Here is a 24,457-nt window from a genome sequence, read left to right on the forward strand (position 1 = left end):
AACGCTACCGCCTAGGAGTTGTAGGGGGTAACACCCTAGGCGCCCGACCTGTACCCCTAGAAGAAAGACGGTTGCTTTTTCCCTGTACAGTTACATGGGAAGATAAGACCGAAGCCACGGAAGCCTTCATTGATTCAGGCTCCGCGGCTAATTTTATGGATTTTTTGTTCGCTAAAAGATTGGGTATTCCGCTCACTGCGGTGGAACCACCCATTCAGGTCATGGCAGTGGATGATTCCCCGCTGCAGAGGAATCATCCGCTGTCCCAGACACCGGAGGTGGGGATCACTGTGGGGGTTTTGCATTGGGAGAGGTTATCATTCTTCGTGTTACACATGACTACGTCCACTGTTATACTTGGCATGCCATGGTTGCATCTTCATTCTCCACTCATTGATTGGGCCACCGGTCAACTAGTTTCCTGGTCAGATCATTGTTTACGGCAATGTTTAGGGAAAGTGACTTTGGGCCAAACCAGGATTCAGGTGGAAGGGGTTCCTGAATAGTATTGGGAATATTCTGACGTATTTTGTCCCAAGGCAGCAGACAAATTACCCCCACATCGCCCTTTCGATTGCCCCATTGATCTCCGATCTGGTTATATGCCCCCGCGGGGTCATCTGTATAACTTATCTGGGCCTGAAAAGACGGCCATGCAGGAGTACATCCGTGAAAACTTGGCCAAGGGCTTCATTCGGCCGTCCCGGTCACCGGCAGGGGCAGGGTTCTTTTTTGTAAAGAAAAAGGACGGGGGCCTGCGGCCATGTATTGATTACCGGGCCTTGAATAAAATTACTATAAAGAATCGCTATCTGTTACCATTGATAGATGATTTATTCACACAAGTCACCAATGCTAGGATTTTTTCAAAGTTGGATCTGCGGGGGGCATACAACCTGGTGCGAATAAGAGGGCGATGAATGGAAAACGGCCTTCAATACAGCTGACGGGCATTACGAATATCTGGCGATGCCCTTCGGGCTGTGTAATGCCCCGGCCGTTTTCCAGGAACTCATCAATGAGATTTTTAGGGAGGTGTTAGGAAAATTTGTCTTGGTTTATCCAGACGATATACTTATTTTTTCCAACAACCTCTCTGAGCACCGGTCTCATGTCAAGTTTGTTTTGGACAAACTAAGGCGGAACCAGCTTTATGCTAAGTTAGAGAAGTGTATCTTTGAGGTAACATCTGTCGCCTTTCTAGGTTACATAATTTCCACCTCAGGCCTGTCTATGGACCCTGCCAAAGTCTCCGCTGTTATGGAATGGCCGCAGCCAGTGGGGTTGAAGTCTTTACAGCGGTTTCTAGGCTTTGCAAATTACTATAGAAGGTTCATAAAGGGGTATTCCACGGCCATTGCACCCCTCACCAGTCTTACTAAGAAAGGGGTAGATACCACACATTGGTCTCCTGAAGCTTTAAATGCATTCTCCACTTTGAAGGATTTGTTTTGTTCCGCTCCCATCCTGAGACATGTTGACACCTCTTATCCTTTCATTGTTGAGGTAGACGCCTCGGAGGTCGGTGTAGGGGCTGTGCTGTCTCAGCGGTCAGGGTTGCAGGGACGATTGCACCCTTGTGCCTATTTTTCTCGTAGGTTCTCTCTTGCCTTTGAGGAATGGCGTCACTGGCTGGAAGGAGCAGAACATACGATTACAGTATACACTGATCACAAAAACTTGGAATACATCGAGGGGGCTAAGAGATTAAGTCCCCGTCAGGCTCGATGGTCATTATTCTTTTCGAGGTTCAGATTTATAATTACATACACCCCAGGCAGCAAGAACATTAAGGCAGATTCTCTGTCCAGATGCTTTGAGTCAGAGATGGCCCAGCCCCCTGCCCCTGAGACCATTATCCCACAGAGACTGGTGTTAGCAGTAACAGAGACTTGGGAAGACTGGACAGAGACCCTGAGTCCCTTTCAGCAGGATGTCCCCGAAGGGAAGCCTGAAGGGGTTATATTTGTGCCTTTGCCATTTCGTCTCCGCATTTTGCAGATGTTCCATTCACACAAGAATGCGGGACACCCTGGGGCGTCTAGAACGCAGGATTTTGTGTCCAGGTGTGCTTGGTGGCCTTCTTTGGCAGCAGACTGCAAGGAGTTTGTTAGGGAGTGTGCGGTGTGCGCAAAAAGTAAACCCTCCCGGCTGGCACCTGTGGGTACCTTGCAGCCTTTGCCCGCCCCGAGTGAACCGTGGACCCACTTGTCCATGGATTTTGTGGGTGAGCTTCCCAGGTCTGAAGGCATGTCGGTCATTTGGGTGGTAGTCGACCGCTTCAGCAAGATGGCCCATTTCGTGCCCTTGAAAGGACTCCCCTCGGCCCAGGAATTGGCCGACTTGTTCATCGTCCACGTTTTTCCGGCTGCATGGCATTCCGGAAAACATAGTGTCAGATCGGGGAGTCCAATTTGTCTCTAGATTCTGGAGGGCATTTTGCCACCAAATAGGCATGAAGCTGTCATTCTCGTCGGGCTACCACCCACAGACCAATGGGCAGACTGAACGGATCAATCAGTCATTGGAGCAGTTCTTAAGATGTTACGTTGCGGAAGCGCAGAATGACTGGGTAAAATTTCTGCCCTTCGCAGAATTTGCACAGAATAATTTAAGAAGTTCTTCTTCTGGTTTTTCGCCATTCCAGGTGGTGACAGGGAGATCGCCCAAATTCTCCCCTTTGCCAGTAGCCTCCACTACGTTTCCTACTCTGGAGGCCTGGCAGAGGTCATTTAAAGACATTTGGTGGACGGTGAGAAGTAATTTGGAAAAAGCATTTCAGAGTCAAAAGGGTCAAGCTGACAAGAGACGTTCTTTAGAGTGGAGGTTCCAGCCAGGAGACTTGGTTTGGGGGACCACACGTCACTTGACCCTGAGACAACCCTCAGACAAGCTTGGTCCCAGGTTTGTGGGTCCATTCCCGGTAGCCAAAAAGACCAACAACGTTACTTTTACCGTTGATCTTCCCGCCAGCATGCGTGGGGTAAGGTCTTTTCACGTGTCCCTGCTCAAACCAGCGGTTCATGTGGGTCCCACTCCTCCTCCTCCTGTGATGGTGGATAGTCAACCTGAGTATGAAGTAGAGAAAATTTTGGACTCGCATATAGTGCAGAACGCAGTACAATATCTGGTGCACTGAAGGGGTATGGTATTGAGGAAAGAATGTGGGTACCCGAGGGCCGCATGCATGCGGATAGTTTGAAGAGGGAGTTCCACACTTTACACCTGGAAAAACCTGGAAGGAGCTGTCCGGAGTCCACTCCGCGGGGAAGGGGGGGGGGTACTGTAAAGAAACGCGGAAGAGCCGCCGCTATAAGTCAGTGGGAGGCGGCTCTTTCCGCGCATGGCATGGCTGAACGCGAAAAAAACGCCGCGTCTGACGCGGCAGTTGGCGCGCATGGGCCTGTTGCGAACAATCTGACCCAGCGCGGGGAGGCCGGTGCTGAGGGCGGTGCGACCAACCCCGCGCCCGGGTCAGCAAGCACATTACAAGACAGTACTGGTGTGGCTGGGACTGATAGTCCACCAAGGTTCAGAATGACGCACGTGAGCGCAGAGAGGCAGAACTTATATGGCAGTCAGAAAAGGGTCAGCTGACCAAGCCAGTCAGCTGACAATTCTACTTCGTTTCATTGGTCCAGCACTTAGGGAGGGGCTGGTGAATGGTTTTGTATATATACTGCTGGCTGTTCAGTTGCTGGTTGTCTGGCGTTGCGATCACTACGTGGTAGCACTCAGACCTGAGTCAGATCCTAAAGTGTGCCGGGACCAGCTGGAGCTGTAATCCTACACTTAGCTAGATTCTGTTGATAGTCTAAAGTACTAGTTTGATTGTGATTATCTGTTATGACCTCTTTGCCTGCCTGACTATTCTCCTGTACTCTGATCCTGTACCCTGCTATTCTGATACTCTGTTGCCGAACCCCGGCTCGCCCTAGACTCCGCATCTGCCTCCTGATTCTGTACCTCGATATTTCTGATACCCTGTTGCCGAACCCTGCTTGTTATTTGATCCCGCATCTGCCTTCTGAATCTGTACTGTATCTGTCTGTGTGTTAACGACCTGGATTGCCCGACCTCGAGAACTGGCCTTACTGTTAGAGGCAGTTCCCAGACCTGTCAGTGACACCCTCTCATTGGTGTCACTCACACTCTGTCCTTCCTACTCTCAGCCTAGCTCCTCCCCTGGGAGAGTCCAGGCCCACGGAAGGTACATTCCTCCGTGCAGTACTCTTAAGTATTACTGTTGCACCAAACACTCTCACTCTACTCAGGTGTCCAGAGGTTAGCTTATATATCTGATTATCGGTGATACTGCAGATAATCAATAATCTGGTATATATCTGTATTCCCAGTGATACTGCAGATCACCGGTAATCAGATACTCTCTGTGTTACACTGATCGTTACAGAACCCGAGGTGTGTTTAAAGAATGTTATCTGCATACAGAGGCTGGATCTGCCTATACAGCCCAGCCTCTGTTGCTATCCCAAACCCCACTAAGGTCCCCCTGCACTCTGTAATCCCTCATAAATCACAGCCATGCTGTGAGGCTGTGTTTACATCTGTAGTGTCAGTCTCAGATGCTCCCCCGCCTCCTGCACAGCTCCGGTCCCTGCCTCCGTCCCTTCCCTCCAATCAGCAGGGAGGGAAGGGATGCAGGCGGGGACTGGAGTTCTGCAGGAGGCGGGGAGAGCAGCAGACTGACACTATAGAGATAAACACAGCCAGCTCTGACAAGCTGTTTGTCAGCAGCGTGACTGTGATTTATGAGGGATTGCAGAGTGCAGGGGGACCTTAGGGGGGTTTGGGATAGCAACAGAGGCTGGGCTGTATAGGCAGATCCAGCCTCTGTATGCAGATAATATTCTTCAAACTTACCTCGGGTTCTCTTTAAGGCGCCTCTGATATAGGCTTTATGTGCTGACCATAGCGTCGAGGGGCTTACTTGACCATTGTTATTTATTTGGAAGTATTCTCTTAATGCCATTTAAATCTGATTTTTGTCTGTTATAGATGAGAGTAATGAGTTGTTCATTTTCCAGGCGCTAAAGGTTTGAGGGTTGTCAGAGAATTGGAGATCTAGGGTAATTGGGGCATGATCAGACAGGGTGATGGGGTGTATTTGGGATTCTTGTGCGAGCTGAAGGGAGGATCCATCCACCAGGAAAAAGTCAATCCGAGACCAGGATTTATGTATACTAGATTGATGTGTGTAGCCTCTTTCATTCGCATGTAATACTCTCCAGGGATCATAGAGTTTTTCTAGGTAGAGCATCTTTTGTAGTGAGGGGATTTTCGTTCTGTGCGGGTGTGAGGAATCAAGTTTTGGATCGAAACATATATTGAAATCCCCCGCTATTATAAGTGTTCCTTTTCGATGTTGTTTGACTTTGTGTATGAGATTTCTGAAAAATTTTAGTTGACCAGTATTGGGGGCATATGCATTCACTAAAGTGCATAGTTACATAGTTACATAGCTATTTTGGTTGAAAAAAGACATACGTCCATCGAGTTCAACCAGTACAAAGTACAACTCCAGCCTGCTCCCTCACATATCCCTGTTGATCCAGAGGAAGGAGTGTATTGTTAATTTCACATATTATTATCAAAAACCTGCCTGAGGGGTCTTTTATAACCTCGTTAATAGAAACTGTTAGTTTAGAATTGAAAGCTACAAGTGGTCCTCTTTTTTTCTTTTTACAAAAGTTAGCGAATACAATTGTAGGACATTTTTTAATTTTGCAGTATGATTGTGATGTGTCTAATAAGTGAGTTTCCTGGGCTAGGAGGATATCCGTTTTTAGGTGGTCCAATTCTTTGCTAAGGGCGTAGCGTTTCTGGGGAGAATTTAGCCCATTAAGGTTTCAGGATGTTAATCTGACTTTCATGGGGTTAGCCAGTGGTGCTGTGAGACATTGGCTAGTGCAGTATCCTTCAAATATTCCCCATGCTTAGGAAAGAACAAAGAATCATTGTGGAGTGTCATGAAGATTAAGCAATATAGCAACCCGAGTTCACAATCAAGGTGTAACAGTAAGAACATAATAATATAAAGCAATAACAGTAACAAACAGTACTAACAGTAATGCTTAAGTCGCACTAAAGATGAAGGAAAGGCGACTTAGTTCCAGGGGTATTTCGCACTCCCTTGTGGGAGGAAGTTTCTATAGGGCACAATTGGATGTGAATCTACCAGGGTAAGCAGCTGGTAAACAAAGAAAAAAGACTCAGGTTGGTCAACCAGGCTGCTGTCCTTTTTCCTTTTTGAGCGCCAATCAAATGGATTCGGGTCAGAGTTCTTGTCACGATGCGGAGGAGTGTCAGGTTTGATTTTCCACTCTTTGAAGAGCCGCAGCCCTTCTTGAGCGCTTTTAATAACGTGTGTTGCCAGCTTTTGTGATAAGGAGTTTCAGTGGGAACCCCCATTTATATCTGATCTGATGATTGATTAAGGTGGCCGTTATTATTTTCAGATCTTTTCTGAATTGGAGAGTTGCCTGTGAAAGGTCTGGAAAAATGAGTATTTGTTTGTAGGTATCAGGGAGGGCTTTAGTATTGCGCATAGCAAAGAGGACAGCTTCTTTGACATGGAAGAACGCCATTCTCAGGATTACATCTCTTGGTATGCTGTTTGCAAGCTGCTTGGGTTTGGGGACCCTGTGCGCCCTGTCGATTATTAGTTCTCTATCTGGTGTTTGTGGGATGAGCGTTTTGAATAGCTTAATCAAATAGGGTTTGAGCTCATCTCCTGTGATCATTTCAGGGATCCCTCTGATTTTTAAGTTCTGTCTCCTGTTCCTGTCCTCCATATCAATCATCTTTAGTTTCATCAGGGAGATTTCATCAGCGTTAGTGTCCACTGTGTCCACCATCTTATTGTGCTCAACTGTGAGAGCAGCTACCCTGTCCTCTGTACATGCAATTCTCTCCTCCATGTCTGTTATGTTAGCCTGCATTGAATTAGATACTATGTTGAATTCTGCAGCTAAAGATTGCTTGAGTGTCTGGAGCATTACTTTCATGCAGGCTTGAGTGAGGAGTTGCTCACTAACTTGGAATCCTTCTAGCGGGTAGGGGGCTGCAGCAGGCAGATCGTGGGATGGGATGGGCTCTCCCTGCAGCGGTGAGGCAGCACAATCTGACAGCCTCTGTTTTGATTTAACCGGGCTGCGCAATGATGGGGAAGCAGTCTCCTCCTCTGAGCTTGTGTCCTGCCTGTGATCGGGGCTTACCGCACTGGAGTCCGCACGGTCTAGCTTCTCACACTCCTGTTGTTTGGTATGCGGAGAGAGTCCGGCGCCATCTTGGGGCCTGTTGGTGGAGCGCGGACGGCACTCAGGGAAGAAGTCTGTCAGCTTCTGCGGGCGTCCGGAGCTCTTTTTCCGCTTTTGGGAGCTCTCTGACTCTATGGGTTCTTCCTCCTGGTGGTCGGGCGGAGAAGGGGCCATTTGAAGACTGTTTTGGGCCGTTTTATGCTGCCTGTGGATGGAGACTGGGGATTAGGCGACCATCCATGCACGCCGCAAGCCACGCCCAGATTTAATGTTTTTATGCACTGTCTAATCTTGGGAAAACCTTTTTACCTGGGTTTGTGAACCGCGCTTTGACACAACTTTGTCTTTTCTGAATGCATCCAGTGGTGCTCCTCACCAGAAAGAACATGACTACTGTAAAGCTACACTCATCAAGACAATAAAGAGAAAATATTATTATTATTATTATTATAATACACAAAATATGTTGGCGCTTTATAAATCAATTATTATTATTATTTATTGTATTTATAAACTGCCAACATATTACGCAGTGCTGGACGATAAATAGGGATACACACAACGTAAACATGGGGTGACGGACAGAGAGGTAGCAAACGGTTATACAACATAGCACAAGGTTGTCCATGCAAACGGGGTCTAAGATGCATGGTCATGAGATTGTACAGAGACCCAGCATATTAAGTCCGAGTTAGTACTTGGGAAGGGTGTCATTGGTGGGGTTGCAAGTTCAAGAAGGACACACAAAGGGGTGGGGGGAGACCCTGCCAAAGGCTTACAAACTAAATATTGTATTTGTATGTACATGTTAAGTAAAAAAACCCTTTAGAAGCAGCTGATGTCAGAACATATCATATGGAGGTCCATCTGGCCAGGATTCCAGAATAGCATATTACCAATCCAAGAAAGCAGTGGGTCACGTTGAAACACTTTTACATGGATGAGAAGTTTCTTTTATCCTGGAATATATATCTTGCATTAACAAATTGATCAGTACCACCCCCACCCGTGTATTCATCCGACCCTTCTAACCATTGCAAAATTAACTGAATAAATATTAATAAAAACAAATTAAAAAAACAAAACAAAACTGGATCCTAGCTTTAGCTAAGAGGAAGACTAGAGGAATAGCATCTGTAGTATGATTGGGATGTCTTTGTGTCCATGCACTGTAATAAAGAGGAAGTTTCCCTTATACCATGTGCATTGAGACTTGGTGAAGTTTATTTGTACAGTCTTAAAGGGGAACTTCAGCCTAAACAAACTTACTGTCATTAAGTTACATTAGTTATGTTAATTAGAATAGATAGGTAATAAAATCTCTTACCCACCCTGTTTTAAAAGAACAGGCAAATGTTTGTGATTCATGGGGGCTGCCATCTTTGTCATGGGGGCAGCCATCTTTTTGGTTGAAAGGAGATGACAGGGAGCAGGAGAGACAGTTCCAACTGTCCTGTGTCCTCATCACCCCTCCCATCTGCACGTGCTAGGCTTCAAATGTCAATTCAAAATAAAAATAAAAAAAATATTGCTCCAAAACAGCAGACTTTGCACAGCAGCAGGGCAAAACTGCCCGGGCAGTTTTCTTAAATGCAGCTAAAAATGAGGTTTGTATAAGAGCAAAACGTTCTGATGCTGTGAAACTATTAAAGAAACACCAGGCCTTTTCAGTCCTGCTGAGTGGATTTTTAGTCTGGAGGTTCACTTTAAGTGACCAAGAAGTGCACAGCTTTGACAATATTTAGCTGCCAAGTATGTCCCTAGTTGTGCTGAGTGCACTCGATTTTATATTCCACATTTCAGTTGAGCATTGCTTTATGTTCTGAAGCATTGGTGAGCCCAGTGTTTCCTGCTCTGAAATTGACAGTCTCAGTAAAACCTTCTTAGCACTGAAGCGTAACATAAAACAAGATTTGCTAGTTGTAGTAATATGCAGTAAAAGTAATGTTTCCTCATCCAGGTTTGTCATGGGTAGCTGGCGATGCTGAGGAGCTGCCCTTTGCTGATGATCAGTTTGATGTTTATACTATTGGCTTTGGAATTCGAAATGTGAGCCGTATAGAGAAGGTAAGTGACAACAGACAGAACGGTAATACAATAATGACCTCTAGATGATCAGGACATTTTAACTTTTTTATGTTTGTTTTGTTTTGTTTTGTTTTTGTATGCCAATCTGCATTTTCTGCATTTGAGACTGAAAATGTAACAAAACGGTGTGTTTAGTGTGATTTGGCTCTCACTGGAAAGCTAAAGTGGAATAAAGGTGGCCAGTTACATCCCTGGGGCTTCTTCCAGCCCCCGTAGTCCTTCTGTCCCCTCCCATCTTTCTGCACTCTTCCATTAAGCAGCTGTGCCCTCCTGAAAGCTGCATAACGTGCATAACATGCAGATTGTTCTCCCATGGATGGGAGCGTTGTGCATTTGCGCAGTTCGTAAAAATTGCTACTGTGCATGCGCTAAAAGCTGCCGGCCACAAGAGCGAGATCAAGGAGGGGCAGCACATGTGCAGTAGCCTGTGACTGGCCCAGTGACACAGCCAGGTTTTGGAGAGCCACAGCAGTTGAATAGAGATGGAATGAGAGGGAGGTGAGGGACCAGAACGACTACAGGGGGTTGGGAGAGGCCCTAGGTAAGTTAAACGCGTACGAGAGACATTGGCGCAGAAGATGTGGGCACATGATACAGCCGGTATATGGCTGATCCTGCTGCTGCACAAGTTCCTGGCCGTGTTAAATACTATTCCCCCTCCAGGCCCCATGGATGGTGGGGAATGAAATATTTTGGCTTCCAGCAATTGCTGGAAGCCGAATTATTGTGTTTTAAAAATAACTTCAGCTCCGTCTTCTGACAGCGTCGAAATTACTCCCTGTGCGCTGCTATAGCCGTAATTCCTATTACGGCCTATGGTGGCGCCGGCTGCACCCAAGTCTCCAGCGCTGGAATCACCGTGTTCGACGTTAAACTGGCCACATTACTTTCACTTTAGGTTCCTTTTGGGCAAATATTTCATTTAATGGAAGAAGTGCTGGGTTAGCCACTTGCCGACCACCCACTACCAATAGGCGGTGGCAAAGTGGCACCCCTAAGACTGCATAGCGCCGATCGGCGGCGGCACCTGGGGGGCAGAGCAGCAGGGGATCCCTGCGCGCGCATCCGCCGGCATTAGGCTCCGCCCACCCACAACGTCAACCCGCTGGCCAATTTGCAGCGCCGGCGGGTTGTTAACCCCCCAATCTGCCGCATAGTAAGCATATAATACACTTTGTAATGTATAAAAAGTGTATTATACAGCCTGCCTCCTCCTGTGGTGGTCCCAGTGATCGAGGGACCATCAGGGGAGGAGGCAGCCATAGTTGTAGTCACATAAGCACACTGATCCTGCCCCCCGGATTGCCCACAGCACCCCTCAGACCCCCCCCCCCTGATCACCCCCTCAGACCACTGTTTGCACCCAATCATCCCCCTAATCACCCATCAATCACCCCCTGTCACTAACTGTCAACGCTATATTTTAGATCAGGTCCTAAACTGCCCCCTGGGGGCTCCTGATCAACTCGACCCCCCCCCCCCCGTGTACTGTATACATCTATTCTCCAGTGTAATCTCCCACTGATCACCTGTCAATCACTCCCTGTCACCACCTGTCACTGCTACCCATCAGATCAGACCCTAATCTGCCCCTTGCAGGCACCCAAACATCCGCCCACACCCTCGGACCTCCCCTGATCACCTCCCCAGTGCATTATTTACATCTGTTCTCCCCTCTAATCACCCACTGATCACCCATCAATCACCACCTGTCACTGCTACCCATCATACCCATCAGATCAGACCCTCATCTGCCCCTTGCCGGCACCCAATCACCTGCCCACACCCTCAGATCGCCCTCAGACACCCCCCAAATCACCTCCCCAGTGCATTGATTGCATCTATTCCCTCCTCTAATCACACCCTGAGACACCCATCAATCACCTCCTGTCACCCCCTAGCACACCTACCCATCAGATCAGACCCTAATTTGCCCCGTGTGGGCTCCTGATCACTCGGCCAAACCCTCAGATCTCCCTCAGACCCCCTTCTGATTACCTCCCCAGTGCATTGATTGCATCTATTCTCCCCTCTAATCACCCCCTGAGACACCCATCAATCACCTCCTGTCACCCCCTAGCACTCCTATCCATCAGATTAGGCCTTAATCTGTCCCCTGCGGGCTCCTGATCACCCGGCCAAACCCTCACCCGCCCCACCGCAGTGACAGAATTTTTTTTTCTGATCACTGCTGGTCTCTACGACTTAATTGTAACTGAGAACAACCATTATGCCACACAATACGCAGCCGCCAATCCAAGGAGCTACCATGCCCAGCCTTTTCGGTGGAAACCACTCCAAGTTTCTGAATGTAAAATTTTTTGGGGCCTTCTCCTGAACATGGGTCTAGTCAAAAATAATGTATTGCGGTCTTATTGGTCTACGCACCCAATACATCACATGCCCATGTTCTCTGCTGCCATGTCCAGGTCACGATTTGAGAACATCCTGCGCTTCCTGCACTTCAGTGCCAATACAACCTGTCATCTAAGAGGCCATCCTGCTTATGACCGGTTCTACAAAATTCGGCCCCTCGTAGACCACCTGTCATCAAAATTTGCAGATTCTTATACCCCTGAACAGTCATTTTGTGAGGCATTTGGTTTCCAGACTACTCCTTGCGGTTTTGGACCCCTAAAATGCCAGGGCAGTATAGGAACCCCACAAGTGACCCCATTTTAGAAAGAAGGCACCCCAAGGTATTCCGTTAGGAGTATGGTGAGTTCATAGAAGATTTTATTTTTTGTCACAAGTTAGTGGAAAATGACACTAAATAAAATCTTCTAATAACTCGCCATACTCCTAACGGACTACCTTGGGGTGTAGTCTTTCTAAAATGGGGTCACTTGTGGGATTCCTATACTGCCCTGGCATTTTAGGGGCCTTAAACCGTGAGGAGTAGTCTGGAAATCAAATGCTTCAAAATGACCTGTGAAATCCTAAAGGTACTCATTGGACTTTGGGCCCCTTAGCACAGTTGGGGTGCAAAAAAGTGTCACATATGTGGTATCGCCGTACTCAGGAGAAGTAGTATAATATGTTTTGGGGTGTATTTTTACACATACCCATGCTGGGTGGGAGAAATATCTCTGTAAATGGACAATTGTGTGTAAAAAAAAAAAAAAATCAAAAAATTGTCATTTACAGAGATATTTCTCCCACCCAGCATGGGTATGTGTAAAAATACACCCCAAAACACATTATACTATTTCTCCTGAGTACGGTGATACCACATGTGTGACACTTTTTTGCAGCCTAGGTGCACTAAGGGGCCCAAAGTCCTATGAGCACCTTTAGGCTTTACAGGGGTGCTTACCATTTATCACCCCCCAAAATGCCGGGACAGTAAACACACCCCACAAATGACCCCATTTTGGAAAGTAGACACCCCAAAGATTTCAGAGAGGGGTATGGTGAGTCCGTGGCAGATTTCATTTTTTTTTGTCACAAGTTAGCAGAAATGGAAACTCTTTTTTTTTTTTTTTTTTTTTTTACATTTATTTATTTTTGTCACAAAGTGTCATTTTCCTTGTGACGAGAAATAAAATCTTCTATGAACTCACCATGCCTCTTGGTGAATACTTTGGAATGTCTTCTTTCTATCTACCAATCAGACCCATTACATGACTATACTAATTCTGTAACACTAATTTAATATAATTTTTCTGAATTTTGTTGCTTAAAGATTATCATCCATACCTCAAAATATATATCCTGCTTATTGTGTAGCCTTGTATATGATGATGTCAAAATGTAAATGTTTGACTGTTTTTGAAAAAATTGTTTGAATAAAAAATATTGTAACTGGAATGTCTTCTTTCCAAAATGGGGTCATTTGGGAGGTATTTATACTATCCTGTAATTCTAGCACCTCATGAAACATGACAGATGCTCAGTCATGTTTCATGAGGTCAGAGATGCTTCAAACTGGGGAAATTCACTTTTTTCACCATAGTTTGTAAACGCTATAACTTTTTACCCAAACAAAAAAAAATCCAATTTTGATCAAAGACATGTAGCACAATACATTTAGACAAAAATGTATATGGAAATGGTACTTTATTTGAAAAATGTCACCACAGAAAGTAAAACAATTCATTTTTTTGACAAAATTCATGTCATTTTTGATGAATATAATAAAAACTAAACATCGCAGCAGCAATCAAATAGCACCCAAAGAAAGCTGTATTAGTGATAAGAAAAGGAGGTAAAATTCATTTAGATAGTAGGTTGTATGACCGAGCAATAAACCGTTAAAGCTGCAGTGGTCTGAATGGAAAAAAAGTGTCTGGTCCTTAAAGGGGAACTTCAGCCTAAACAAACATACTGTCATTAAATGACATTAGTTATGTTAATTAAAATAGGTGGATAATATAATCTCTTACCCACCCTGTTTTAAAAGAACAGGCAAATGTTTGTTTTTTCATGGGGGCAGCCATCTTTTTCATTAGGGGCAGCCATCTTTTTGGTTGAAATGAGGTGACAGGGAGCATGAGACACAGTTCCAACTGTCCTGTGTCCTGAGCACCCCTCCCAGCTGCACACGCTAGGCTTCATATCTCAAATTCAAGATTAAAAAAAAAAATTGCACCAAAACAGCAGAATGAGAAAAACAACATCAGAAATCCCTTCATGCTTTACACAGCATCAAGGGAAAAATGCCCAGGCAGTTTTCTTCTGTGCAGCTAAAAATGAGGCTTGGGTAAGAAAAACAAAGTTCTGATGCTGTGAAACTGTTAAAGAAACACCAGGCCTTTTCAGTTCTGCTGAGTAGCTTTTTAGTCTGGAGGTTCACTTTAAGGGGTTTTAAGACTGCATTCCTTAAAGAGAATCTGTATTGTTAAAATCGCACAAAAGTAAACATACCAGTGCGTTAGGGGGCATCTCCTATTACCCTCTGTCACAATTTCGCCGCTCCCCGCCGCATTAAAAGTGGTTAAACAGTTTTTAAAAGTTTGTTTATAAACAAACAAAATGGCCACCAAAACAGGAAGTAGGTTGATGTGCAGTATGTCCACACATAGAAAATACATTCATACACAAGCAGGCTGTATACACCCTTCCTTTTGAATCTCAAGAGATCATTGTGTGTTTCTTTCCCCCTGCAGTTCTTATGCACTGAAGTTTCAGGCTGCTCGTTTTTCTCCTGCAAACAGCTTTGCCCTTGTCTGTAATTCTTCAGTATGTGAAAGCCCAGCCAGCTCAGAGGACGATTTATCCAGCTTGTAAAAGATAAGGGAGAAGAGAGAAGCTGCACTAATCTAAATAATACACAGGCAGTGTGCATAGAGGGGCCTGGAAGGGGGAGTTCATAGCAGAACCACAACACTGAAGAACTTGGCAGCCTTCCAGACACAGGCTGACAAGTCTGACAAGGGAAAGATACATTGATTTATTACAGAGACTGTGATAGTAGAACGTGCTGCAGTAAGCCAGAACACATTAGAATAGCTTTTGGAACTTGTAGGATGATAAAAAACACGATGCAATTTTTGTTACGGAGTCTCTTTAAAGAGACACTGAAGCGAAAAAAAAATTATGATATTATGATTTGTATGTGTAGTACAGCTAAGAAATTAAACATTAAGATCAGATACATCAGTCTAATTGTTTCCAGTACAGGAAGAGTTGAGAAACTCCAGTTGTTATCTCTATGCAAAAAAGCTATTAAGCTCTCCGACCAAGTTAGTCCTGGAGAGGGCTGTTATCTGACTTTTATTATCTCAACTGTAATTGAAATGTTTACTTTTCCTCTGCCAGAGGAGACTTCATTACATCACAGACTGCTCTGAAAGACTCATTTTGAATGCTGAGTGTTGTGTAATCTGCACATATTATAGAATCATGCAATGTTAGAAAAAACACTATATACCTGAAAATAAAAGTATGAGAATATTTTCTTTGCTGCTAATCTTCTAGTAATTATTCATAGTACACAACCAATTCATTATATCATATATTTTTTTCGCTTCAGTGTCTCTTTAAGTGGTTAAGTTAGAAAAATAGAAACGTGATCTGAGATGGAAATGGGTATAAATCACACGCTGGAAGTTGGTGAATTTCAGCTTTGTTTAACAAGCGGATGGAATGCGGAGGCTGTAATTTATTCTACTGTAAAATACCAATTACTTGGCCGTCATGATTCTTTTGTAGTTTCAGGAAGTGTCACACCTGCAACAAGCTTGCAGCCAGTGGATTCAGAACAAGAACACCTGATCCGCATTTTTGTATTTGAGTCAGAGGATAAGTGCAGCTTCCAGGCCAGTAGCATTTGTAAAGTGAAATCGGTAATGGCCCCCAACATATTTTTCTCACATTAGGTTTATTCTAGTAGTACAGGAGAGAGATATGGGGTAACTATTTAGTAATCTAGAGCATACAATGTACATTTTTTTTTTCACAGTGCATTGTTTGTGTCTTCTTTCAACATAAAGGCTCTTGAAGAAGCATATCGTGTTTTAAAACCAGGGGGAAGGTTCTTATGTCTGGAATTTAGTCATGTTGACAATCCATTATTAGCAAGGTAACTACACACACTGCAGTACTACTGTTCAACATACATTCATAGTGCTGTGTTTTTGTTTATATTTTATAAGCTGTAAGATGCCATTTGGGGGTTTGTTTGTTTTTTATTCCATCGCCTTCTTAAGGGGGTACTATAGTGAAATCTAGGACTATATAAAATGAAGCATGCATGTGGTAAAATTAGCTATGAAAAAGAATAGATTTTAAAAAATACGAAGTTTTAAATCAGGATGATACCATTTAAAACTCTTGCTTTTACTGATGGCTAACACGGTACAATACTGTTAAAAAAAATACATACAATATTTCGGAATATATGATGCCTGGGACTATAAGATACACCTAGGTTTAGAAGATGAAAAACAGGAAAAAGAAGGGGGAAAAATATACTAAACCTGGTGCGTCAATGGTCCAGGGGCTTCTTGTGGATGTTCTTCCCCCAATTGTTGTGTGCGCATCTCACCCCATATTTTCCTCTGGGAAACATCAGTAGTAACTATTTATTTTTTTTTCCACTGATTTGTTCTCCCTTCATGCCCTGCTGTAGGAGCGGTGGTTTACTCCTACCTTCCTACCTTCCTCTACTATCTTGTGCAGCTGTGGAGTGTAATAAAACTAGCTACACTGCTGTTAAGGCAGCTTAGTGTGTAAGGACCCCAGCGCTTATCAGAAGCCACTTAAAGGATACTAGAGCTCAAAAACTTTGGAGAAACGGGGGGACCAGGCATATACTACTACCTGTCCTTATGCCCACCGATCCTCCTGTTGCTCACCTAAAAGCCCTCAGGATTGTCAACCGGTCAGGATTTACTGCGCTGGCCGGGCTGTGTGCTTCCTACAGCGCACGCCCGTGGCTAGGAGCGCACTGTGTATGATGTCACTGCACCATGCGCATGACGTCATGCGCAGGGCGCTCAGGACTACGGGCATGCGCTATAGGATGCGCACCGACCTGCCAGCACCTGTGCAGTAAGTCCCGACCAGAAGACGATCCTGGGGGGGCTTTTAGGTAAGCTACGGGGGGCAGATAGAAGAACTACCTGGCATTAGGACAGGTAGTAGTATTCCGGTTCTCTGACGTTTTTGAGCTCTGGTATCCTTTATGCACAACTGTCCTTCGCTGTTGCTTAGCTAGTTTTATTATACTCCACAGCTGCATGAGATAGAAGAGGTAAGAGTGAACCTCATTCGTACAGCAGACATGAAGAGAGAACAAACTGGTGAAAAAAGAGCAGTCATTTCTGACTTTCCCCACGAGATTGTGGACTGTGATCAGCATCTACGTCGCCTACTGCACAAGAAACAGGATGCTCAATGATTATGTAAGTGAAGTTACGGGGTTTTTTTTTGTTTTGTTCTTTTAATAACCAATCTTTTTCATAGTTACAGATTGCCCAGCAAGCTCATGGTGAACCAGATCTCCTAGGAGTGTGTAAGGGGCTAAAAAGAACCAAAAAGCCCTCTTACTAAAATGCTATGCAAAACAGAAGTTTGCCTTCTTAAAGGAGTCATCAGGGAAAACAGACCAACCCCAATACCCCCCTCGTGTCCACTTACCCGGGGCTTCCTCCAGCCCCTTGCAGCTGACATGTCCCACGCCACAGCTCAGCTCTCTGCCGCTGGCCCGGTGTACCCGCCAGTGAAGAGCGCGAGCGCAGTTGTCAAACAAGTCCACGGTGTACTGCGCAAGCACAGTACTTCTTCGCTTGCGCGGTACACCACGGACATAGTGGGCTTGAGTGACAGCGGCGCAGGCGCTCGAGATCACCCTCTGCCCTGGTGGGGACACCGGTTCGATGGCTGAGAGCGGAGCTGTGGCGTGGGACGTGTCCGCTGCAAGAGGCTGGAGGAAGCCCCGGGTAAGTAGAGCGGGGTGGGAGCTGAGTTTCCCTGATGACTCCTAAAACGGAAGGTATTTGCAATTATCCAGGTTGTAGTGAGCATATGATGTCTCCCACAATGCATCACTGCTGAATATGCATATCGTCCCTCTGATGTCCCTGTAAGCTAAACACGACTACAGAACTGCTGGAATGCAGAGATATGTCAGCTTGTTAATTGTACAGATCCACAATAATCCAACATGCATACAGGTTGGTCCTCATCAGTGCATGGCATGGATTAATGTGGTTGTATGTGGTAAGACTTGAAACACCCAGAGTTATAGATTGCCAAGCTAATTTTACTACATGCTTGCTTCATTTTATTTAGCCCCTATAAGAACAATAATTCACTAGCGTTCCCCTTTAAGGTGCCTGTAGACTTGAAATGGCAGTCATTTGGCCCAGTTGTGTTTATCTGTAAGATGATTGGCTGATAGGTTGGCCCAGTAATACAAGTACAGGCTGTCATAGGACAGGAGCTCATGATCCTGTAGATTACACTAGGGAATGGAGGACCCTGCCAGAGGCGTACAATCTAAAGGGTGGGGTGGAAACACTAGGTGGGGCTGTTAAATATACTGTCAAGTCACAGTTATTTAAAATTGTTTACTCTGTTCCGAAGCATGTAGAAATAATACCTCATCTCCCAGAATGTTCCCGAGAGGAGAATAACTCACATCTACACAAGATGGCGCCAGACTCGGACGCCACGGCCACAGGGCTCCTGTCTTCTTTACTCTTTTAGAGATGTAACCTCTCCTCCACTCACCTCTGAGCTGATTGTATGTGTTGAAGATCGCATGTATGTGTTTGTACCATCACCGACCCTGTATGAGCCAAAAACAATTCCGGGTACAACCCCCGTTGTACTTGGCAAAATAAATGATTCTGATTCTGATCTACAGCCTGGGCTAAGCATTACTGGGAGGGCGGGGGTTCTATACCAATATATAGATATAGGTAGTGTTTGTGATGCTGAAACCAGGATAATTAACATAAGTAGATATCCTGAATAATTTACTACATTCTACTTTGTGTCATTACAGTGCCTCTTTAAGCCTCATACATATGCTAGTGTGTTTGTGCCTGGTCAGGGCTATCTCAGCTGAGAATACAGCTTGTGTACAGCTATCCAAATGCCAGATTCTTTCCCGAGCACATTGTTCCCCTCCTTACTCCCACCGCTGCATGGAAGCCACTTTATCATGTGCCACGTCGTCATGCCCCCTCCATAGCCACGGTTCCCGTCACAAGGCTATAGCCTCTCAATGAGTCTGTATGGCACTCTGCAGAGCGATCGAGTCACGATCACTTTGTGTGTGTAAAAACTTAACTCTCGCCTCTCTAGTCTCATGTTAGCCTCCTGTTCAGGCTCTTTGTAGAGCAAAAGAGAAAAAAAAACTGTCAAGTCACAATTTCGATAATTTATGTGTCTGCAGGTTGAGCAGAAAATATGTTCCCATTAGGCTAGGACACACAGGAAGCTTAGAGATAGCATGATCATTGCGCCTGACTTGCTATTGTGTTTACATCAAATGATGTAGCATTCTTTTGTCCCTAACACGTTATCCAGTCCATATGAATATAGATATCCAGAATGATTTGTTTTCACATTGAGATCTGTTGTGTTGTTAAAATGTTCATAATTATACTTTTTAAACAGGGTACAGTATATACTGTTAACTTTTTACATGAATTTGGTAAGATTGTAAGAAATCTGCCGATCTGTGAATGGCCAGCCATAAACAGCCCATTATTATTAGGAGGCACTGCATCATGCAGGTATGAGCCCACCTCCTTCATTACAGACAGACTGATTCATAAACGCACATTGTAAGCTCAGCATTTGCTGTTGTACAAAAGAGGCGGAGGTGACTGTAAGCAGCATACATGGAGCTCCAGCCTACACCTATATTCTTTGGATTGTCTCCTAATCTGGCTGAATAGGAATCTGGTGTTTGCAGTCTCGTGGCTATAGCCTGTTTTAGACATCTATAGTAAGCAAGCATACTTATGTACACATCCAAAACACTATTTTCCTGTTCTTATTTTGGAACTAAAATGATATAAGTATCTGATATCCAGCTTGCACCTTTCAATTTCCATTTGCCAACAGCATCTAGTGATGTCTGCACACACCCATATTTATTATTCAATACATTGCCTAGTTCTAAAGTTAGAATTACTAAGTGGTAGTAATTTATTGAAAGAGTTCTGTAGGAGGAACATGATATAATTGTTTAATACTGTAGTCGTGTTAAATTCCTATTGAAGGCTATAAACGCGGACATCAGGGCTAGTAACGACTAATGCAGCTGTACCCTGCATGTTGTACTGACCAGAAAAGCTATTTTTTGTAGTTCAGTAGAGTGTGACTGCTTCCACTCCCAGTTGTTTACTTCCCATATCATAGTTTTGAATGGGCTGCACTACTTTTCCTCACAGTTTAATACTAGGCGGCAGGCACATGTTTAGTATAAGTGGTTTGGGGTGCTGACCAGCTGGAAGCAGAGGAAGTATCAATGTCAAAACTGTGATATAGGAGATGGGTTTCAAGGAGGGGAGAGGGCCAAACCAAACACTACTTCACAATGGAAAATTGCTTCTGGGGCCAATAAGACCTTCAGGGCAATGCTAGGCTGCTTGGCACTAACCCTTGTTTTGTTTTTTTTGTTGTTTGTTTGTTTTTTATGCGTTTAGTTGGTTAGGCTTTAAAGGGGAACTTAACTATCTTTATAACTTTAGCGAATAAAATTGCTTTTTTTTTTTACAAAAGTCAGTATTTGCCCCTTGTATACACTTTCCTTACTTTAACTTACATTGTTAGTTTTATCACCGATGCCAACATCTTTACTGCTGGCAAGGCGAATCCCATTTCTGATGTGAGTAGAGTACATTCTTTTTCAGAGTGCTTTGGGGGAGAAGGCCGCATGATTTCCCAGCCTAGGCAAAAAAACAGGAAAAAGTTCATACACGCTCAACCCCCTTTAAATCATACCAGTCAGTGCAGGACAAGGTGAGCCAGGCCAATCCACATAAGCAAGGAAGGGTCCGCAAGTCAGACAGAGGTTGATAGAAAAAGCTGGTAGCCTTTATTTGTAACTCCACATGACAAAGTGCAATAAAACCACAGGATCAACTAGGCAGAAGAAAAGTGTGTGTGTGTGTGTGTGTGTGTGTGTGTGTGTGTGTGTGTGTGTGTGTGTGTGTGTGTGTGTGTGTGTGTGTGTGTGTGTGATTTCAAAACGTGTCCTTACAGTTCCTTTTTTGCGTTTTTTATTAAAAAAGACGTATATAAGCTTGTGTGTAAGGCTCGTATGATAACCAGCCCTACTAATGATTCTTATCTGTTACTTTTTCTCCATGTCAGGCTGTATGATCTCTACAGTTTCCAGGTTATTCCAGTGCTGGGAGAAGTCATAGCTGGAGACTGGAAATCTTATCAGTATTTGGTGGAAAGTATCCGGCGCTTTCCTTCTCAGGTAACGTTCATGGTTCATACACAAAATGCTTTCGTTCATTTATATCATATGCATTTTTTAAACCCCCTTCATGTTAAACTTGTACCGTATTCATATTTTCCTATTTGTTATTGGTTTCCCAAGTACTTCAGTGTCCTTGACCCATTCCCGATTTCCTGTTTGCTTATTCGTAACTCCTGATTGTTTCTGATCTCCAACATATTTTGTACACTGCAAAAGAAACCTGAGTAAACATAATACACAAATTTTGAGTGAACATGTGATTTTTTTTTTTTTTGAGGGAGAAAGTTCAGCATACACCCATGTGAAAAAGTATTTTCTCCCTAAGGTTGGCGATACGCTGGTTGATGTGGCCAACAGATACTTCAGATGATTTTCTGATCAGTGAGGGATCTATCTGATCATCTCCCTCCACACAGTGTACACAGATTTTGAATGGATTGCAGCATGAAATAAACTGAAAATCTGTGCGCACTGCCTGTCGGGTCCAACATACCAATATAACAGCTCCATCCGGCACCTAGTAAAATGGGCAGTAAGTACTCCTGCAACGTGGGATGTTGTGCTCTACCATACAGTGGCATCTCATCCCACTCTGTACAATTGTGTACACTGTCATCACATCTCTGAAGTAAGGCCTCGTTCAGACTATACGCGCTGCCGTCCGCATTTTGGCAGCGCGTATAGTGTGCGACACGCAAGAACGGTAGAAGGGCATAGACAGCCCTTCTACCGTTCCCATCATATGCGCTGCGTGGCAGCGCGATTGCGCTATCGCGTGCTGCACGCATTTTTGGGAATCGCAGCGCAGATCCCATTCATTGTAATGAATGGGATCTGCAGCGCAGCGCATAGGAGCGCAGATGGCGTGCGATCGGACGCGTTGCGTTCCAATCGCACAGCCATCTGCGCTAAATGATGTGAACGAGGCCTCAGAGCCTTCAGGTGAAGAATTATTTGCACAGACTGTTTAGGGAAGCTGCCATACTACATGGAATGGTGAGATTGTAGAGTAGTGAACAATCAAGTGTGTTGGATATATAGGCAGCTTTACAGTGATCTTTTAGAGCACATGGGGAGAGACCTAGCTGCTGGAAATACTGATGTCCAAAACCTTATTCGTGTTAATATATACACAAAATTGTTTTTAAAGGCAGGCTTACTTAGTAGGTTGTAGTAAGGCCAGGAGCTGGTCCTTTCCAGTATTTAGTACTAGCACCATACACGTGGCACTGCCAAAAAAAACTCAAACTTTCAGGAAAGGTGTAAGTTGGATAAAAGCGTTAAACTGGTCCTGAACTCTTGCACAGGACAGAAGGAAAACCTAGAGAAATGCACCCTGTATGTATTTATAGAGTTTAGCCTTCTTAATTCCCCCTCATTTATGTCTAATCACGAGGTGTAATTCGATCTCTCCATGGCAGAGATGGCAGATAAGCTCATTTGAAAGCACAAGGTATTAACAATATGTCTGCTTCCATGAATCAGGAAGTAGAAACGGTGCAGATGTATTTTAGGATTTGTAGCAGCTGTAATAAATGTTTTATGTTTAAAGAGACACTGAAGCGAAAAAAAATATATGATATAATGAATTGGTTGTGTACTATGAATAATTACTAGAAGATTAGCAGCAAAGAAAATATTCTCATATTTTTATTTTCAGGTATAGTGTTTTTTCTAACATTGCATCACTCTATAATATGTGCAGATTACACAACACTCAGCATTCAAAATGAGTCTTTCAGAGCAGTCTGTGAAGTAATGAACTCTCCTCTAGCAGAGGAAAAGTAAACAGTTCAATTACAGTTGAGATAATAAAAGTCAGATAACAGCCCTCTCCACGACTAAGTTAGTCGGAGAGCTTAATAGCTTTTTTGCATAGAGATCACAACTGGGGTTTCTCAACTCTTCCTGTACTGGAAACCATTACACTGATGTATCTGATCTTAATGTTTTATTTCTTAGCTGTACTACACATACAAATCATAATATCATCATTTTTTTTTCGCTTCAGTGTCTCTTTAAAGGTTATTATGCTGTTGCATATCTTTTATAGCAGAGAGAACCTCTAGGTTCAGGTCTGCTTTAATTAGAATTATAATAGGACAATGCAGAGTTCCAGTAAATGTTATACAACCAACTAAAGTATAAGCCAAACATGACATGTTTTCTATTTTTTTTTTATTCTAGGAGGAATTTAAAGAGCTGATCGAAGATGCTGGCTTTTTAAAGGTCAGCTATCACAATCTAACTTCAGGTGTTGTTGCAATTCATTCAGGTTTTAAGTTATGATGCAAGCTGCAGTTAACATATTTCTGATGACGACCAGCAGAACCCAAATACTGTACAAAATCTAGACAACATACTATTTCTATTGTTATGTAAAGAATACAAACCTATGTGACAAATCTGTTATGTAACTTATTTTTTTTGTTATTAAATTAAAAAATTTCCAACGAAATGTTCGTATTTTTGTTACATATTCATTCGTATGGCACAGTGTGCCAAGGATCAATCTTGGATACGCTGTAACGTGCATTTCGCATGTGTGGTTATGAAAAGCCTAGGTTACTAAAGTGAGCAATGCAAATTCAAAGGACACCTAATTAATTTTGGGTATGTAAAGCCCCAGTGAAGAGATCTTTCCTCCTTCCTTCATGTCCTGTGACACTCAGAACATTACTATGGAATACTCAAATAGCTTATGGTGACCCAGGATGTTGCTGTAAGCTGATTTTCCTGTTTCTTCCTTCTATAGAGCATGTGCTACATGTCTCCTGACAAGCTAGAGCCCATTGGGCAAAGTACAGGTCAGACAATAGAGTACATGGGTTAGAAACATATAAACAGCACACAGAGTTAACTGTGTGTGTGAGCTAATGGGAAAGGGAGCTAGAGATGGTAGTGAAAATACTTGCCTGTTGTGTTGAAGTGGGTAGTGTATTGTTCCTGATGATGGAGTGGCTGTTGACTGTAAAAACCATTGTATAGAATGGCAAGGTACAGTACATGGTGTTATGAAGGTGTATTTGTTAACGTTTCTGGAATTGTATGTCATGGTATATATTGATTAATGTCCCTGGATTGGCATTTTTCTGCACTTCACCTGTTCAGTTGCCAATTTATAAATGGGCCCTTTTAGTTTTGTTTGAGGGTATATAGTTGTGCTCATAAGTTTACATCTCCTCATTCGTTTAGTCGA

General features: G+C 44.0%; 1 protein-coding gene across 1 annotated transcript in view; it reads left to right on the forward strand.

The window, feature by feature from the left end:
* The window catches only part of COQ5 (coenzyme Q5, methyltransferase), a 63,663-nt gene extending 39,947 nt beyond the window's left edge, over nt 1-23,716 (forward strand). Inside the window, exons 4-7 of the mRNA XM_068238693.1 lie at nt 9,238-9,344; nt 15,800-15,888; nt 21,144-21,255; nt 23,446-23,716. Coding sequence (XP_068094794.1) covers nt 9,238-9,344; nt 15,800-15,888; nt 21,144-21,255; nt 23,446-23,547 — 410 coding nt within the window. The 3' untranslated portion in view covers nt 23,548-23,716. The remainder of the gene's footprint in view (nt 1-9,237; nt 9,345-15,799; nt 15,889-21,143; nt 21,256-23,445) is intronic.
* Nucleotides 23,717-24,457: the final 741 nt, after the last annotated feature.

This window comes from Hyperolius riggenbachi, chromosome 1 (assembly GCF_040937935.1).
Source record: "Hyperolius riggenbachi isolate aHypRig1 chromosome 1, aHypRig1.pri, whole genome shotgun sequence".
In the NCBI taxonomy this organism is placed as follows: domain Eukaryota; kingdom Metazoa; phylum Chordata; class Amphibia; order Anura; family Hyperoliidae; genus Hyperolius; species Hyperolius riggenbachi.